We start from the raw sequence: 19,430 nt of genomic DNA on the forward strand, positions 1-19,430 counted from the left end.
GGCTGAGTTGGCGGCCATTTCTATGGTGGAAGGAGATATTGTGCATACCATCAAGGAAGGGTTGCATCACGACCCATTAGCCAAGAAGTTGGTGGAGTTGGCTAGAGAAGGTAAGACCAAAAGATTTTGGTTAGAAAACGACCTTCTCTACACAAAAGGGAGAAGATTATACGTTCCTAAATGGGAAAATCTGAGAAGGAAGTTGGTAAGAGAATGCCACGACACCAAGTGGGCTGGTCACCAAGGTTAGCGAAGGACCTTAGCACTCATTGAATATTCTTATTATTGGCCTCAAATGAGAGATGAAGTGGAGAGCTATGTGAAGACTTGTCTTGTGTGCCAACAAGATAAGATTGAAAACAAGACACCAAGCGGGTTGTTGGAACCTCTGCCTCCATCAGAGCGACCGTGGGAAAGTGTCTCCCTAGATTTCATTTCTGCCTTACCGAAGTCTGAGGGGTTTGGATCTATTCTCGTGGTAGTGGATCGATTTTCGAAGTATGCTACCTTTATACCCGCCCCTACTGACTGCACTGCAGAGGAGGCAGCACGACTATTCTTCAAGAATGTGGTGAAATATTGGGGATTGCCTAAGAGCATCATTAGTGATCGAGATCCACGCTTCACAGGACGACTATGGACAGAGCTGTTCAAACTCCTTGGATCGGAGCTTCATTTTTCAACAAGCTTCCATCCTCAAACCGATGGGCAGACTGAGAGAGTGAATACCTTACTCGAGTGTTACTTGAGGCATTTTGTAAGCGCTAATCAGAAAGATTGGACAAAATTCCTCGACATTGCTCAGTTCTCATATAATTTGCAAAGGAGTGAGTCTACAAGGAAGAGTCCGTTCGAGATTGTGACTGGACAACAACTACTTACACCTCACTCTCTTCCTTCCCCTTACTCAGGGAAGAGCCCTGGAGCTTATCATATGATTAAATCTTGGGAAGAACAAGCAGATGTCACTCGTTCTTACCTCGACAAAGCTGCAAAGAGGATGAAGAAATGGGCAGATAAGAAGAGGAGGCATGCAAGCTATCAAGTGGGAGACAAGGTAATGATCAAACTTCTTCCACAACAATTCAAAGCCTTTCACAAGGTTCATAAAGGCTTAATCCGTAAATACGAAGGGCCATTTGAGATCATTGGACGTGTTGGGGAAGTTGCTTACAAAGTACAACTCCCTCCCTCTATGAAGATCCATCCGGTCTTCCATGTGAGTATGCTTAAACCATATCACGAAGACCAAGATGAACAGAATAGAGGTGATTTAAGTTGTGCTCCGCCTGTGGTGATTAGATCCTTTGATAAAGAAATCGAAGAGATCTTAGCTAATCGCGTCATGCGACGAAGAGGAGTACCACCAAGTATCCAATACTTGATCAAGTGGAAATGACTTCCGATAACTGAAGCTAGTTAGGAAGCTCGTGAAGATCTGTGGCAATTCCAAGAACACCTAGAGCGCTATCATGAACAGAACGCGACGAGGACGTCTGCGCATTAGGTGGGGGAGAATGTCACGGTAAATTTTTAGAAGGTTAGATTTAACAGTGTTTGTATAGTTTTTTGGAGTGTTTGAGAATACTCTAGATGGTTCTGGAACATTCTAGAATGTCCTAGAAGTTCCTGGAATACCCTAGAAGATTCTAGAAGACTCTAGAAGATCATAGAATATTCTAGAAGAGTGTGGATTGATATAAAAGTATGAAGAGTTGTATGGAACAATCTAGAAGTATTTAGAAAGTAATGGTAGGATAGATATTTATAAAGAAGGTTCTAGATGATTAATCTAGACCATTGATTAGATTTAATCCTAACCATCCATTGAGGAGGTGGATGGCTATAAATAGGAGGTAAGAGTTAGTGTGAGGATGTGTAAATCATTTGTAACAAACACTTGAGTAATAAAGTGTTCTTCCACCAAAGCTTCCTTTCTCTTGTGCTCTCTTGTGTTCTTAGCTTTCTTGCTAAGTATTGAGGGTTAGGCTAACTTGGTCTTAGCTCAAGAGGTTGAGTAAGTCCGAGTGCCGGCACGGTAGCGTTGGAGTGTGTCTAAGGCCGTGACAATGGTCCCCCCTCTTCCCTCCCCCAATTTACTTGATATATATACATTCTATAAATTATACTTTGTTAATTCTTATGTTTATTCCCCCCCCCCCACCCCGGGGGGGGCGCCCGCCCAACCTCTTGTGAATTTTCTGGGCCTTCCATTGCTCTAAACCTCCTCTTTTATGTTAATACCTAATTCTAAAAATGATGAAGTAATCAAAATATGAACTTAAGCATTACAAGCAAATTCAAAACTCAAAATCACACCTTCAAACAATATAATCAAGCATGATATAATAATTTATCCTAACCTAATATTTAATCCCAAAACAGATACTTAATAATATATCACAAATCCTAAGCAACTAATTTATATAAACATAATAATTACTAAATCCTTAAACTATCTATATCATAAACAACTAATTAATCTACAAAATTTTCGTAACAAAATATATCTTACGTTTCTATATAATAATAAAAAAAATGAAAGAGTGACTAACCTAAATGCTGCTCAAATAATGCAGAGATAAGTTAGTTTATGGAGAGATGTTAGAGAGAGAAGTGAAAATGAGGGGGTAAAGGGAAAGACAGGGTCCACTTTGTTTATATACTATTTTGATTTTTGACATCAAGAACAATATGATCGACCCAATTAGAAAGTGTGCCACGTTGGGTAATGAGAAATAAATTTAGATGTTGAAAACTTTGCTCTACATAAGCAGCAGCATTGCAGCAACAAGATGCACTAATTATATGTCAAGACTACCAAGAGAGATGGATATTTTATTAAGGGGAGAGGGGACCAGTAAGTAGAGAACAGGGTATATAGTACAAGGTATAAGAAAACATAAAAGACTGGTCCTAAATCTCTTAAAGTTGTGCAGTTAGTCTAACACGGCTCGATGGGTCTGCAACACGTGCCAAAGTTGGATTCTCTTCACTTTCACTCTCTTTGGAAGCTGCATTTTGATGTGTACCCATTGCGCAAAGATAAGACAAGGACTGGAGCCATGAAACCAATGTGGGTTTGCGAATGACATCATCAGAATTTGCCACTTGAGAATATAACTCATTAAGAACCGCATCTTGTGCATCTTGTGGCAACTTGGTAACAAGTTGGGCCAACAGTTGCATCAACTTGGGCAAGACCTGAGAAGTAACAAAGGGCTTGCATAATCAGGCTTAAGAGTAGTATTTGACTAATATCATATGCATAATGAAATAACATAATGTCCAATTAATACACCATGCAACTGAATAGTAAGTACCATCCTTGAGCTTTTATGATCTATTGTTTAATTTTGCATGAAGCGGTCAAGCATAGTACAACCCAAAGCAGTTAATGTTTAATAAATTAACAACTTACTTGTATATCAACAAGAAAAACTAGGCGCAGGATCAAGCCCAATAATTTCTTGCTTGGTTCTGGCTCTCCTTGCTGCCTCTTCCATGCATCAGCCTCCGAAACATTGGCTTCAAAACATAGTTGATTGGCTTTGTCAACAAGACTCTGAATGCAATAATAAGTGGCAGGGCTTCCAGCAGGAACATGTTGGACCAGCCCTACAACCCCAGAAGCCATACCCTCAAAAGGAGTAATTCCCGGATATCCCTGTATTGATATTAGGTGATAGAAAGAAATTAAATATCAAAACAACAGGTCTTAGAAGAAGGATCAAGCTCTTTAGTAGGATCAATCAAATACCAATAAAGATCTTTGTATGTAATGGAAAACAAGTTGCTCCTTGAATGATGCTATATCATTCTCTTCAGATTCCTTTCCCATAGACATAAATGCCGCAAACAAAGAATGAGAGGCTTGGGCTACTTTTCCATTTGGGTGCTCCAAGTATCTAGTTTCTTATATATAAGGAAGCAAAACATGTAGGATGCAAAAGATAACACTTAGCTGAAATGCTGTTTAGTACAAAAGACAAGCTAAATCAAACATGTAGTTGATGTAGGATACAAGAACACCGTTGGAGCTATCATATTTTTGAATGCAAGGCTGGGCAAACACTCGATAAAAGTTGGGATGACTCGCAGGTAAAATAAAACTCGAGCTGTTTGGACTTCATCCTTCGACCATAAATAATTGGATTTCTGGTCTAGAAGACATAGAATATTATAAAACGCTAAAATAATTAAAATACATGAGAAGCCTACATTATAAAAGAAATTGAGTAAATCATACCTGGGCCATTTGTCAAGTCAGAATACGAAGGCATGGAATTCACAAAACATGTACAAGCATACTCATTCTTATTTACAGTTGCAACTACTTTACGAATAGTTTCCATATACTCTGGCAGGCGGACATGGCGAAAATATTCCATGCAAGAAAATGATATTAGTATCTTCAATGAAACTTCCATTTGCATTTCTTGAGAAAATTTGGAGTTCAACTTATGCTTTGTTACAGCTAATGCAAAGACTACAACCATAAGGAAAGCAGATTCAGCAATTTTTTCCAAAACCTCAAGAAGCTCATTTGCCTTGCCTTTAAGAAGCAAAGCTACTTGCCTATATCCAAAGTAAACATCCTGACAATATTGCCATAAAAAGTTTTCCACTATATTCTTATTTTCTTCGTCGGCTGAAAGATATTGATTGCAGAAAATCCCAGTTATTACTCCTGCTTCCTTGAAGAGGATACTATCTACATGTTCTTTGACTTCATTCAGCTTCAGTCTGCCTGAACTAAACACTGATTCATACAACTGGGGCAATGGAAACATTTCAGTTAACAATGCCAAAGCAAGACAAACAAAGAAAGAGGAATTGCTCGAAAAAGAGCCAGTTCGAACCAATCCTAACAAGACACACTGAAGCAAAAGCCTGTTTTTAGAATCATTTCTCAACACTTTGAATCTCAATGCCTGGGAAACCAAATCACTAACTAAAGCTTCCATACAAACAACTGCACAAGTTCTGATTCGAGACACAATGTCCAATTTCACACCACTTGATGTAGACCTATTTGCAGCTCTCAAAACTCCAGCCGCAGCCATGAAAACAACAAACGGAGTGTAGTTTTCCTTAGAGGTTCCAAAAGTTTCTTGGAGAAAAATATGCACTTTATTCAAAAGCTGGAAATTGATCAAGTTTGACATAACCCAATCAGTCAAATACAGAATCATTAGTCCATGAGAAATATTACCGTGAGGCCCATCTTTCGTTCCCCAAATTTCAAACAATGAATCCAATATTGTAACATAATGAACAGTCACAGAAGATGATAAAGCATAACCAACTCCAGCTAAAACATCAGGCAAAAGTTCTGTGAATGAACCAAGTACCTGACGTTTCTCCACAAACACTCTAGAGAGTAAATCCAGACAGAATGTTTTTGTACTCTCAAATGCCGAAGATGCAAAAGAAAAGGAACCCAACAGGAGAACACTTTCAGAGAAGAAAGCATGACAGTTTCCAGAATCAAATTGAGAAGAGAAGAGGTTAGAGAGGACATCCATTGCAGAATCAATTATAGCAGCAGTTGGCTTGGAAGCCTTTCGTACCCATATGTAAAGAAGCCTAAAGAAAAGAGGATATGATTCATATGGAAGAGAAATGTTCGAAGATGAAAGAATGCCAAGGACAAGTCTTGCTTGGGGGTCAGCAACATGGAGAGAGGTTTGAGAATCAACAAGGGTTCTAAGAGATTGCAGATGACGTTGACTAAATGATGAATTTTGAAGGGAGCCACGGAGGTCAGCCCATGCCTGAATGATGGCTCTGGCAGATGAGGAATTAGACTTTCTAGTGACAAATTTATCAGGATTGATACATTTCCTCTTTAGCCATTCCTCCAAGAACACGATGCCAGGTTGTGCTGACATATTATCTTACACTGAAACAATAGTAATAAAAACAGCTATTCATCATATTTCATCATTCTGTACAATCAATTGTAGTTTTCAATGCATTATTCCATGTAACATTTCATTGATGTTTATGCAGGTCCTACTTTTCAGCAAATCTGTATTGGCATATATGGGAAGAGGTGAGAGGTAAGCATGTGAATATGTTGATGGGGATAAAATTTCTGTAAGAGGATTAAGTTCAATCTCATTGAGATAGGGGTATTATAATGACCATGATGGTGGTAAAACCACATTAACCAGTTTCCCACATAGCAAATCAGTTATTGTTACTGGTTGAAACTAGTTCACAAAAATTTAAAAGCTTTTAGTATTGAAACAGAACCAGTTTTACTATATATATACTGTTTAAAAGACCAGTTTATCACCATTTACAAACAAACACCGATTTTCAAGTTTAAAAAGTTGGTTTATACCTGTTCTCAAAGCAATTAAAACACAAACCGGTCAAACTGATTTTAAGGAATTTCAAGATTTTAAAAGAATAATATTTTATTCCTTTTTTGGACTTTATTCTAAAATAAAACAACAAAAGATGCCTACTATGACATAATTGAAAGATACTATCTGACCCAAAAAATAATTGATGTCATCAATTACTAATGAAGGAGAAAACAGAACACGGAAAGCTACAAGGCAAACACAATCTAATACTCAATATTTGTGCTCAACCATCCTACACATATCACTTAAGTTTCAAATGAAACGACGAATGATAAAACTTAGAATGATGCTCTCTGAGTTAAACCTTTCCACTGATTCTCCTCAGAATGAGGTGCATCTAAAATCTCCAACACTTGTTAATCTAGCATAATGACAAGATTAACATGAATTCAATGGTGATCTTTTAAGTCTTAAATAAGTGATATTAATGGAAATCAAGATGCATGCTTTCTAATTCTAACAAAATGGTCTATATATTTTATTCAAAGTTAAAAGCTAAAACTAAAAAAAATCAACTGTATAAAACATATACACTAGGATGAAGCCAACTTCTTAATACAACCAAAGTTGTATGAGATATTAAAAAATATTATTGAGTTCTACATAGATAATAGAGGCAGAACATACTTTATGATACTCTCTAGAGCAATAGAAGAGCTCCATCATCAGAATACAGAAGACAAAAAGCATAGGCCATAAAGTAGTGCTTAGTGTTGCATAGAGAGACAGAACAAACTGCTCTCCAAATAATCAGATATAAAAGGAACAAATAATTTGTTTGCCATTTTTTCCAAATATTATTAGGAATCCCATAATTCAATTGAAGACGTAAAAAATAAATAATAAACAGTGTTAAAATCTAAATGTCCAAACAATGCTTGCCCCTAAATGTCACATTTTGAAACTTGAAACAATAAATGTTGCAACTTGCAACTACTTTTTCCACCTAACTTCCTAATAGGACCTCTGTTGCAGTATATATCAAATTTTAACATAAAAAGAGTATATATACACACAATCTCTACTCCCAGACAAGCGTGCTACATAAGTGATTTGTTCAGAAACATGTCCAAACTCCAAACCAATTCCTAAATAGGCTAACGGATAAATCTGAAACATACTCCTAAACCAAAAGGAACAAATAGAAAAGAAGATTAAAGTGAAGAGGAAAACCTACTTACTAGAATCAAATGATGGAGTTTACAAATTTATGGAAGAACAAACAACACTACAACAGTGATTGCAAAGTATTTGTTTAAAATTATGTTTTAGGAAATATTTACTTAAATTTTATGGAAGAACTAAAGACAGTGATCCTTTCCACTTTTCCACCATGAATACTATCTGACACTTTTATGTTCTTCAGAAACATCCATAATTATTATCAAAAACCTAAGCACTAAAGCAATAAAGAAACACAAATGTCCTCCAAGAAGTAGAAAATGCATAACACAAAATCTCAACCAATGTAATATTTTCACATATCAAATCATCAAAGCAAAGTAGAAAAGAGAGAAAGAGAAGGAAATATAACATACCGAAAAATTGCTGAAAGATCAGAAACAGCAACAGCTATAATTTCTTGTTGAAAGAAGATGGTGTGGGTGCGAATAGTGAAAAAAAAAAAAGGATGTTCATAGGAAAGAAATGTTAACTTGTCCGCTTATTTCTCGAAGAGGAAAAACAGGGAAAAGGATGCAAGTGACGGGGCTGGCGGCGGCAGCGATGACGGAGGATGCAGGCAGAACGCGAGCTTCGTGCAGCAGCAGCAACTTCCAACCACGCACAACACAGGAGAAGATAACCAGAAATCCGACGGAAGAGAGGAAGCAGAGGAGCACCGCGTCGACGTCGCTGTCGGAGAACGGAATAAGTAGCGCCGACGTAGGCTCAGGGAAGTTGAGTTAGGGTTCGTAGGGAGGGAGGAGATTTCTGTGTGTTATTGACGAGGGACTGAGGGAGTTTTGTGTTTCTGTGTTTATTTATTTTGTTATTACACGAAGACACATGAGAAGCCTCGTTGGCGGAGAGGAAATCTATGTGTACAGCCGTGAAGTTCTTAAGTTGAACATGGTGGTCGTAGTGATGGGAAGTACAAATAATAAAAGAGTGAGTGGGATCCAAGGAGTCGTGAGAGAGTGGCGAAGGAAACGCTTTTTAGAGGTTATGATAAGTTTGAGATGAGTAAGGGAATATGAAAGGTTGAAATAAGGTGTTGAACAGTGGTTTTTGATGGGTTTGGGAATTTTAGTTTGCGGATTCTGAATCGAAATGTGTTAGTTATGTTCTTCCATGCTTTCTTGGCTGTTTTAAGCTTATTCTGAGATTTACGTAATTATTTAATTTGTTCTTCGAAGTTTTAAATTTTGATAGTGGTCTTCGCATCCAATTTTAGACACTATGGTGGTTCCTAAAATTATTTTTAATGCTAACTCAGTTGATGGAATGTTAATGTGACTGTTGAAGGTTAATTAATTTTTTTTTTGGTGACTGAAGGTTAATTAATTGGGGATATGGATTTTTTGAGGTTTGAATTTTATTTAGAAAATAAAGTGTAAATTTTTTATCGTTTATTTTATAGATAAAACAAAAAAAATTATTTAAAGATAACATCATATCTTATTTTCTAAATAAAAATTTAAAATCGCTAGATGATGTAGTAAAATTGTAATTGTATCCAATTTAATTTTTTTCTATTATAAAATTCTAATTCATCTCTAATTATCTGAATTGTGTTCTTCTTCTTACTTTTTTTTTCTTGAATCAGGCAACATTCATGAATTTGAAAAAATTATACGACAAACACTTTCCACATATATTTCGTTGCTGGAAAATGTGAGGATTTTCATTCCATTCGATTTTCGAAAGGTTGAAAGTTGAAACTCTTCGGCGCGTTTTGTTCACCTTTAATCATGATGATGTTGTTGTAATTCAGTGGCGAATTAAGATGCTGACCGGAAGAAAAAGCTTGGTTCGTTTGATTGGAAAACGGCGTCGCTTCCTTCCCAATCGCCATTCCATTCTCTCCCAAACCCTTCCTCCTAACCAGGCATACCATCCAATAACCTCACTTTTCCATTTTCTTTATCTTTCTAATATCAACTATTAATGCCCACCAACTGTTTGAACTTTGAACTCCCAAGATAAGTAGCATCTCACAATTTTACATGTCCTTAAATTCAGTTTGCCTCTGCATTTTTAACTTTATGGTAAATGATGAATTGATTATTTGGTCTGATAATAGCATTTCTGGAATTCAGTTGGGGAAGGATAATGACTTGAAACGATTCAAGTCTTTGGAGGATGATGAGAATGAGAATGCACTGTCTTCAAGTAGTGTTGTAGATTGTTCCGTTTGTGGGTTTAAGATCCCTGGAGATAACTGTGAGATCAATTCTCATCTGGTATATGATTTTTTACTTAGGTTATTTTATTTGGTTGCTCGATTGATTGGACTGTGAATATCCTGCAAGTATGGTTTCTCAATGTTTAGAGAATTTTGATTAAGTGGAAGAAAAAGAAGAATAAGAAAAAGAGTTGGAGATGAATTAGGTTTTTATAAGGAGGGAGGGACCAAATTGAGTACAATTACAATCTTGCCACATTATCTAGCCGTTGGTTACCTCCAGCTTGGCAGAGAGTAGCCACATCAGTACTCCGTCTATTGAGTCAGTCTCGAAATGTCAAACAACTGAATGTGGAGGACCACTATAAAATAAATTGAAACTTCAAAGACCAAATTGAGTAGTTGCGTGAATTTCAAGGATCACTATTGAGATTTACTCTGAAAGAAAAACATTAGACTTAGAAAAATTTGTGCAATTGCAATTAATAAAATTTCTTTATAATAAATATCAACGTCAGAAATGGTTAAACTCAATTTTAGTCTTATATTAATCTCGTCCTTTTTTTATGCAGGCAAAATTGGAGCATCATCGTCATTATTATCATATCAACTTGTTTACGTTTAACACTTTTTAGAATATTTCTGTTTTTGGTGAGAAATCTATAACTTTGTTCATTCTAGGAGTAGTTATGTATTCTACTCAAGTGCATATAACAACAAATTTTAATAGAATGAATTAACAGAAGTTTAACTTTAACAAATATATACAAATTATTTTTAGTCAAAGGTAATCAAATCAATGAAGCAAGAAGCTTGACTGACCATCTATAGAAAAGTAACTGAGCTTGTAACATTATCCGTCATTCATACATTTCTTGCTTCTCAAGACTTGTTAAAGGAGTTAAGGTTACACATGTAGAGATGTACAATACCAAAATTAAGAGCTGTCTCATGTGATGGCTCAAAAAGAAAGAAAAAAAAAATCTTATCAGAGCTCCATAATCTAAAGCAAGTTAACATCAAAATCTTGCTATAACTAAACCTTTTTGTTATTCCTACCATTCTATCCTCTGTTACAGGTCATATCCAGAGTATTTTAATTTTGAACTACTTTTCCTAATACTGATCTATACACTTAGTAAATTGATTATGCTTCTAATCTATATCATTGGGGTGAAAATTCTATGGAAGAACTTCATAAGCCCCATTTTTTTGCCCCCAACTACACACCCTAAGAGGAAGGTTATGCATCAACATGAATTCAACTTCTGGTGGGGCTAATAGATGAGCCAGTAGCTGCATCCTGTACAGATTCTGGACTATATTTCATAAGCACCCTATCTTTGTTTTGGTTCCACCATTCTGCTGCTTGAGTCTCGTCAAATTTGCGCTTACTGCACCGAGAAGAAAAAAAGGAAAACAAGAAAGAGATGAAATCATATCCTTACAATGCTTTAGTCGCATGCAATGCACATCCCCATATTGAGAAGCAGGAATTTTCAAAGATTGAATCATTAGTAAATTTCAGATGGAATATGAAATATCATCTGAGAATTTATTGTATTAGCAAGTGACCAGTACCTGAATCTAATTCGTTTAAAAACTTTTCCACCAGAAGGTAATTCTACAAATGTTACATAAACACCACGTTCAAATTGTTCGATGGTCACTATTTCTTCTTGTTTCTCATTCCCGGGTCTGTGTGGATTAGATGATCTTGGCTTATTTGGACTCAACAAAGATGACTCATTGCTTTCTTGAAGAGCATTTCCTCCATTCATAGATGAACCAGCTCCAGCAGCATCAACGGTTTCTTCCATTTTTTGTTCTGGCTGTTTACGAGAGTCATTGTGTGCGCCATGTAAATCATTTGCACTTTGTGACCTTGATTCCAACGTTGATGCAAATAAGGATTTGAATTCCATATTTTCTTTAAGAAATGTCTCAGCATGAGTATGCAAGGTAATTAAAGATTCATAGTCAGGAACTGGTGGCAAGTTCTCAGTCACTTCCCTCAACTGAAACCCACAAATAGATAGATAAAGTGATAAACAAATAAATAAAAGAAAACAAATGTAGATGTGAGAGTAAAACACTTTTTAAATGACATGCTAGAAATCATAATCACCAATATTAATCATTTTTAAATGACATGCTATTAAAAGTAGATGTGAGAGTAAAACACTTTTGCTAGTGTGTACGTACAAGATTCCATATTTGTAATATCGAGAGTAAATATTCATTTTGGTCTCTAACAAATTTATAGGACAAATTAGTCCTTTGGTATTTCAAAGTTCTTACATTTTTTCACCATTTAAAAAGTGGCATGTTAGTCAGTCCCTCCTTATAAAAATATTGAAAATTTTTAAATATACTTATTTGTATATAGAGGGACTAAAGATTTTTAAATCTTAAGAAACTGACTTGTCATTTGAAACTTTTGTCGAAATAAAAAATGGATATTTATTCATATTCGAAGATTAAAAACAAAGTTTTTACTTTTTACTATTTAATTAACCGACTCAATTAGCTGCCAAAGGTCACCAAATCAAAAGATCCTTCAACATATTTCAATTGTTTGAACTTTGAAAACTTTTGTTTCTTTTAATTCACAGAAGTTCCTGTTCAAAATTTAGCTCTTCATAAAGAATAAAGATAGCTAACTTAACTGTGTTTGATCAATTAATGTTTTCTTAACTCTTATGGTGTTAGAATAACAAAACGCTTTCATGGACCTCTAAAAATATTTGTCTCATCCAACACATGCACTAAAATCTAGTAATTTATTATTGGACGCATGTTTGATCAATCCCTATTTTGTCTTCTCTTTCTGACTTACTTATCTAAAACCACAATATCAACAAAGGAGAATAGTTTTCATTCCTTATCCACAAAGTTGAGAAAATCTAAAGATAAAAGAATCGTCATTGAGAGTTTATTCATATGTATGGAACCAAAAATGAGAAAAAGTACTTATTACCAAACGATTAACAGGTTCATCAATGGGATTTGATTCTTAAACTACACAGACATATTTTCTTGCCAATTGTATGATTTTTCATTTCAATTTTATGCCGATCTTGATAAGTAATGCTTTAACAATGTTCAATAGAGGTACCTGATCTGTCATGCACTGGAGATATTCCTTCAGTATTCTATGCTTAGATGATTCCTCTTTAACCAATGAGGTAGATTCCTCAATCTTTTTCTCAAGTTCCCGAATCTTGATATCTTGCATGTCACTCTTCTGCTTCAAATTTTGATTCTATATCCAGAAAATAAACATTCGTAAGAAATAATTAATCAACAAGACATGTTGATACGAGGATTAAGAACTAAACCTAAAGCATGTTAAGACTAAAATTTACTTGGTTTTTTAATTTAGAGACTTCTTGATTCAAAAGATCATTTGTCTTCTTTAAACTATCAATGAGGCTTCTTGAAAATCCGGGGGAACTAGAACGTGGTGGACTTGGTCTCCTTGCATACGGTGATGGAGGTCTTAAATTACTTGGTGTAGGTGGAGTTGGAGGTTGAGTTGATTGTGTAACGGGAACAGAAGCATTCTGCATGACACTAGATGAACTTGGAAACACATTATCCATTGGAATACGCAAAGGAGCTTGAGCAACTCGGACTGTGGAAGAAGAGTCATGCAAAGTTATATTCTTACCCGTCAATGTCTCAAAGTATTTTACAGGATCGGTGCTGGGAGATGAGAGAATTTTTGCATTCTTTGCCTCTCTTGTATCAAATCTTTCCTTTCTATGAGCACGAGTAACATCCTTATTATAAGTGGAAGAAGCACTGCTAGTCTCAGGAACTTTAAGCTTAGAATAACAAGAGTCACACACACGATGTGGTTTGCTAGGTGTTGGAGCCAATGCTGCTCTTATTGACTTTTTGGAGCTACAAGGATGGCAATACACCAATCCACAATTATAACAATTATGCCTTTTTCTTGTAAAACCAAATGGTTGCCGGCAACCCGAGCAAAGTGATTGGTCAGCTCCAGAAATCCACTTATGTATGCATACACAAAATGTAAAGCTTGAGCCACACGAAACATGCTTTACGTGTCTGTCTCTAAAGGCTTCAACCAAAATTGGTGTGTTATGGTCATCTGTGTCTCCATGTCCCAATCTTCCATTGGCACCTCTGCCCCATGTATATAGTTCACCTTTTGAAGTCACCACAGCCACATGATGTGAACCACATGATATGTCCTCTACAACCTCACCCACTAAATTATCTTTGACCAGACTTGGTGTTCTTCCATTGGACATTGGATTTCCTAGTTGACCATATTTAGTTTCTCCCATAGTAAAGACCTGACCAGAGGCAGTGAGGGCAACAGTCATAGTGGTCCCACATGCTACCTGATGAAAACTATAGTCACTCAGTGCAGAGACACAAGTTGGTTGAAGATAGGTATTCTTGCTAGCATGGCCAAGACGATATTGGTCGCCATCGCCCCATGTGAAAAGCTTCCTAGATGAAGATGCATTTGTACCACAATGATCAACAACCTCTATAATTGCTGCAGTGTGCCATACTCCACATGCAACTTTGATTGCCCTTTGTCCACACATTAAGCGCACCTCCTTCGGATATGATACACTATCTCGATCTCCATGGCCCAAGACACCGAATTTTCCATCACCAAAGGTAAACAGTTTTCCAATGGAGGTAACCAATGCTGAATGCCATGTGCCACATGCTACAGATACAACGAGAAGTCCATCTAAAGGTCCTCCAATCTTCTTTGGTATCCAATGGCTCACATCAGTGCCATGCCCAAGAAGTCCTGCATTATGTATGTCATCACCCCAAGTAAATATATCACCATGTGTAGACAGAGCACAAGTATGGTATTCACCACATGCAACAAAACCTACACTAGTAACAGCTAAAGACTCCACGAGTTGCAGTCTCCCACGATTTTTATGAAGCCCATGACCAAGTCTCCCTCCAGAGTCATCTCCCCATGTAAACACCTCTCCTTGCCTTGTAATGAGAGCAATGTGATGTACACCACACCCGATCTGATGAACATCAATAACAATATTAGACTCTAATGACTTAGGAGTTAGCACATTCTTTGTCGAAAGGACCTGACTCCCAAACCCATCATGTGAGGCTCCATGTGCCCAAATTCTTCCCCATATGAAGACATCTCCGAGAGATTCTATGTCGTCTTGTCCGGACAATACACTACTTGCACAGCCAACACTTGACACACTGATACGAGAAGAACCATCTCCTCCACTTGTCCTCACTGGCATATTTGAAGCTTCTGGTGCCACATCTGATCCTGCTGAATCCAATGAAGACTCATGAGAAGATGAATCCACAGAAAACCTGCCACGGGCGATGGTTGAAGCAAACTCTAATGCCACTCCAAAAGGACGTTCATTATGAGCAAAGTCAGAACAATCCTGCAAATGAAATTAAGAAAAGATGGTTAATTCATTTCTCCAAAAACTTAAATTTTAGATAACCAATAGAATTATCATATATAAGAAACCAATTAATTAGAGACTAAAGGAATTAATTGGAATTAGGAACTATTTGGCAAGATGTAAACTAAGTAATCTGAAAAATAGAGTATCATTCAAAGAAATTCCATTAAAACTCACATCTGTAAACTCACTTCTAGGGCGCTTACTATTATGTCCAGAAGATATTAATGCGTTAAGGCCCGCAAACCATACCTCCACCTCAGCTTTGTCCTTGCAGATCTAGAAATATGAAATAAGGAAAATCAATATAGTTGAAGTTTTCTGCAAGAAATCAATGTGATGGAAGTTACTATGTTTTCTGACCAAATCAAGTGATCGTTCCCCTTTTTTGTAAATAAGTGAAAATGACAGGTAGTCCTTTTCAGGGCGCAAATATCTTCTAAAGACAGCCTACAAAATTGATATATTTGGGTTAAGTGCATCCTAAATAAATATAGTATCCAAATAACAAGCATGTCACATACTGTTCTCTGTCCAGGGACTATGCGTGAAACAGAAGATAACTTTAGACTCTTTTCCTTTCCATGAGAAAGCCAAATCAGCTTTGTTTCATCCTGTCAATGGCATAAAGTATGAACCTTTTATACAAAGATGTGAAATTCAAACTATATGATATGCATGCATGTAAACTTTTCACAAAAGAAAAAGGAACTTACTGCTGAGAGCCTAAATGGAACAACTTTTGGCTTCCCTTTTCGACAATACTTTACTAATTGACTGCCCTTTTTTAAAATAATTAGTGCCTGCATCAAGATGTAAAATGGAAATTAACTTTTAATACCTAAGGCACCTCATCATTATAATCAATATTGGAAAATATAATACTATCAACAAATTCTTATTGCATAAAAAAAGAACTACTTTATTGGTCACTATTTTACTTAATATATTTCCCATTGATAAGCTAAGAAGTGAATCTAATCATTACCCAATCAAAAACTATGTAAGAAAATGATAATAACTAAATAGCGTTCCATTTGAATGAAAGATTGTGTTCCCTATACATTTGCTTATTTAGTACCAGTATTCTGCTTGTGTTCCATTATCCACTAATTGTAATATATTGGGCTCCTATTTGGTTGGTCTTAAAGACACAAATACTCAGATATGGAGGTATATAGATATGGTTGGTGAAACAGAAGATAGACACGGCAAGATTGAAACAAACTGTCTCTATATGCATCTCATAAAGAAGAGCATTAGTTTCCCATTTTTTGCATCTGTCTCATCATGTCCCTCATCCCAAACGCAACCTTGATGTTCAGTGAAAAATGTTCAAGAAGCCTACCGCTATAGTGGCCACACAAGCAATCAAATAAATTGTAGGTGGAGTACCATCAATAGTCATACCTTCCAATTCACAAACTTAGCATATGAACAATCAAACAATCAAAGGAAAGAGCCCTAATATTTTGAGTTATCTTTTCATAATATCTGTTAACTCAATGTATGTTCATATGGACACAAAAGTTGATGATAATTCCTGCAATTAAAGAAATATAATCTGAAGAATCAAAGTTTCTATGATTGAAACTAACTTGCTCAATATCACGGTCATAATTCCCATAACTAGCTGGATCTGCCATTCCATCTGAAAGAAACTGCAAGAGAACAACTGAAGAAAAAACTCAAGCACCATCCTTTCTACTTGGGCCTCTCATCAAAATCACCAAAAATACCTTAACATTGAAATTTTCCCCAAAGAAAGCATTAAATATTTTTATTCTTTTAATTTGTTTTATCTGTTGGGAAAAAGGAAAATGCTTGAAGCTCAAAAATGGATATGCATGGGGGACAGATTTAGAAACCATAGAATGATCCAGATGAAGATCTTTCATGCAGCACCAAAAAAGATTGAAATTTTGGCAAAAGTACCTCTGAAATTAGCATGAAGAAGGGTGTGATGAATTTCTGAGAATGATTGCAATGAGCAGTTCTGAGAGAGAGAGAGAGAGAATGCGAAAGTTACGTAGAAGAGACGGGTTTGAGATATTGGCGCGCTTCTTTAACTAAACACACTATGCTTCACCTTCGTCTTAGTTTTTTTAAACATTATTTTCTTAGTTTTTCGAGGCTATGTCCATCGGTTGCACTAAAGTTTTTTTTAGCATTACGTATAAACACAATATTGAATACGAATATGTTAAGCGTACATTAAAATTAATTATTAATATAAAATATATATTAAAATTTAAATACATATTAAAAATATATTAAATTACATATATATTTATATATAAATATAATAATAATTAATTTAAATAGTTAATTTTAGTGTATAAATAATATTTTTATATCGAATAAGTTATATTATTAAGAATTCGAATAGTTTAGTATGGATAAATGATCTAATAATTATAAAGGTTTAATTACGATGTATTTGATAAATTTTAATAATTTTTTATATTTTTGATAAAAAAAATTTTAATTTATAAACTTAAGCATATGTTCTTAGAACACAAGAAAGATAAATTTTAATTATAAAAATTTGAAAATAATAGATATCTTTTAAAATTATCAAAATAAAAAATTTTAAATTCTTTTACTATAATAACATTAACATCTTCCCTAAATTAAACTCGTATTTTCTTTGTAAGCTACATTAAGATTATTGACCAATTACGTAGTAAAAGTGACATATGACATAATTAATATTTTAATTAAAAAGTTTGATTTTGTACTTTATTAGGTTTAAACGTTAAGTTAATTCTATTAAGTTTTTTATTTTTATCGTATGTAATTTTCTAACTTAATAATATAAAATTAGAAACTAAGGGAGGACCACTGGGAAAAATGAAAATGTCACCATTTTGGAAGGATAGAAATGGAAGGTTTAATTGGACATGTAGATTATATATATTCGTAATTATTTTTCATGTGGAATCATAGAAAGAATTCAATCACTACTAATTGGTATCTTAATTTATGCATTAATGACCATAGATAATTCGCCATAGTTTTTGCATTATACATAGCGGATTTGGGCAGTATAGCCAAAACGAATTCTATTTGGGCTATTACCTTCTCTTTTACTATGTTCTCATCGACAAGAATACTCCCATTAGTCGACTTTTATAGCAAATTCTATTAGTTCTTTGTCGCTTTGGGTTGTAGGGCTTACTTCCTAACCCCAATGAAAGTAGTAACTAGCGTTGGTTTTTGGGCGGCTGAAAAGTTGCCATGAGAAAGTAAGTAAGTCTGGAAGTTTGAAGTCTCGGTGCATCGGATACATAGCTTATCGAATTAGTTGCGATATCGATGGAAATGCATACTACGACAGAGTAGAGTTTGATACATCAACCATGAACCATCTACTCAATATCATTGTACGAGGTAAAAGGACAACCAGTTACTGCAGGCGATCGTATATTGAGCTGCTCTCCGCCGATTGTTGGAATGACGCAAGCCAGGCCTCGGCCGGAAGGTTGCCACGAGTAAGTAAGTAAGTTTGGGGGACCGGAGTCTCCGTGCACCGGACACGTAGTGTAACACCCTATCATACTAAGTTTCACTTTGTATATGTGAAGTAAAAGCGATAAAGTATCACGACAGTTCTAAAACTCCATATAATAGTATATAATCAAGAAATAATATAACTAGAAATCCGATGAAAGGAATAAAGGATCAAAGACTCATAGAATAGAGAATAAGTCACAGCCTGCGGAGTTTAAGTCGGCCAGCTCAACCTGAATACAACAAAGTTTTGAAGTTTAAAACAGCAACATCCTATCTCTCAAAGTTTTCAAAAGTAAAGCCTCTAAGGCAACAAAATACAATAATCCAAAAGTGAGAGAATGCTATATCAAAATAAACAAAATACAAAAGAAAACCATCCTCTGCTCTATCACCATCTGCAAACTCACCGAGGTGGGTTACGAACTGCATCTGAAAAACAACAACATATGGTATGAGAATCAGAAGTTCTCAGTATGGTAACAGTGTCCAATAGATAAGATATAAGATTTCGAAAAGACAAAGACAATCCTAGAATTTCACATTGATACAAGACATTCAAGCTTATGAAAGATATAAATTCACCATAAACAAGGTAATCTAACTTAAGAAAATTTTAACTAATACTAGTCACCGCTGACCCACAGCCTTCACCAACCTATCCTCCATGCGATCCCATTGCCACCGCCTACCAAATCTCCTCAATCCTAACAGAAAACACAGGTAATG

The 19,430-nt window shown here is 35.5% G+C and overlaps 2 protein-coding genes across 3 annotated transcripts; both read right to left on the minus strand.

Annotated features, from left to right (window-relative positions):
* Positions 1–2,804: 2,804 nt before the first annotated feature.
* LOC112742954 (uncharacterized) lies at positions 2,805–8,815 on the minus strand. Of its 2 annotated transcripts, none has more exons than XM_025792198.3 (6): positions 7,919–8,815; positions 4,250–5,905; positions 4,025–4,163; positions 3,761–3,908; positions 3,422–3,667; positions 2,805–3,204 (listed from the first exon to the last, which is right to left on the minus strand). In XM_025792198.3, the coding sequence occupies exons 2-6, from the start codon at positions 5,892–5,894 to the stop codon at positions 2,926–2,928; spliced, it is 2,457 nt and encodes an 818-aa protein (XP_025647983.1). In that variant the 5' UTR covers positions 5,895–5,905; positions 7,919–8,815; the 3' UTR covers positions 2,805–2,925. The 2 variants fall into 2 exon arrangements, with proteins under 2 accessions (XP_025647983.1, XP_072073213.1); XM_072217112.1 differs by having other exon boundaries at positions 4,250–5,929; positions 7,919–8,664.
* Positions 8,816–10,517: 1,702 nt separating this feature from the next.
* LOC112742962 (PH, RCC1 and FYVE domains-containing protein 1) lies at positions 10,518–16,852 on the minus strand. Its single transcript, XM_029291888.2, has 9 exons — positions 16,787–16,852; positions 15,905–15,991; positions 15,713–15,802; positions 15,552–15,638; positions 15,366–15,467; positions 13,095–15,164; positions 12,845–12,991; positions 11,308–11,744; positions 10,518–11,120 (listed from the first exon to the last, which is right to left on the minus strand). The coding sequence occupies exons 1-9, from the start codon at positions 16,832–16,834 to the stop codon at positions 10,988–10,990; spliced, it is 3,201 nt and encodes a 1,066-aa protein (XP_029147721.2). The 5' UTR covers positions 16,835–16,852; the 3' UTR covers positions 10,518–10,987.
* Positions 16,853–19,430: the final 2,578 nt, after the last annotated feature.

Source organism: Arachis hypogaea, chromosome 2, assembly GCF_003086295.3.
Source record: "Arachis hypogaea cultivar Tifrunner chromosome 2, arahy.Tifrunner.gnm2.J5K5, whole genome shotgun sequence".
NCBI lineage: Eukaryota > Viridiplantae > Streptophyta > Magnoliopsida > Fabales > Fabaceae > Arachis > Arachis hypogaea.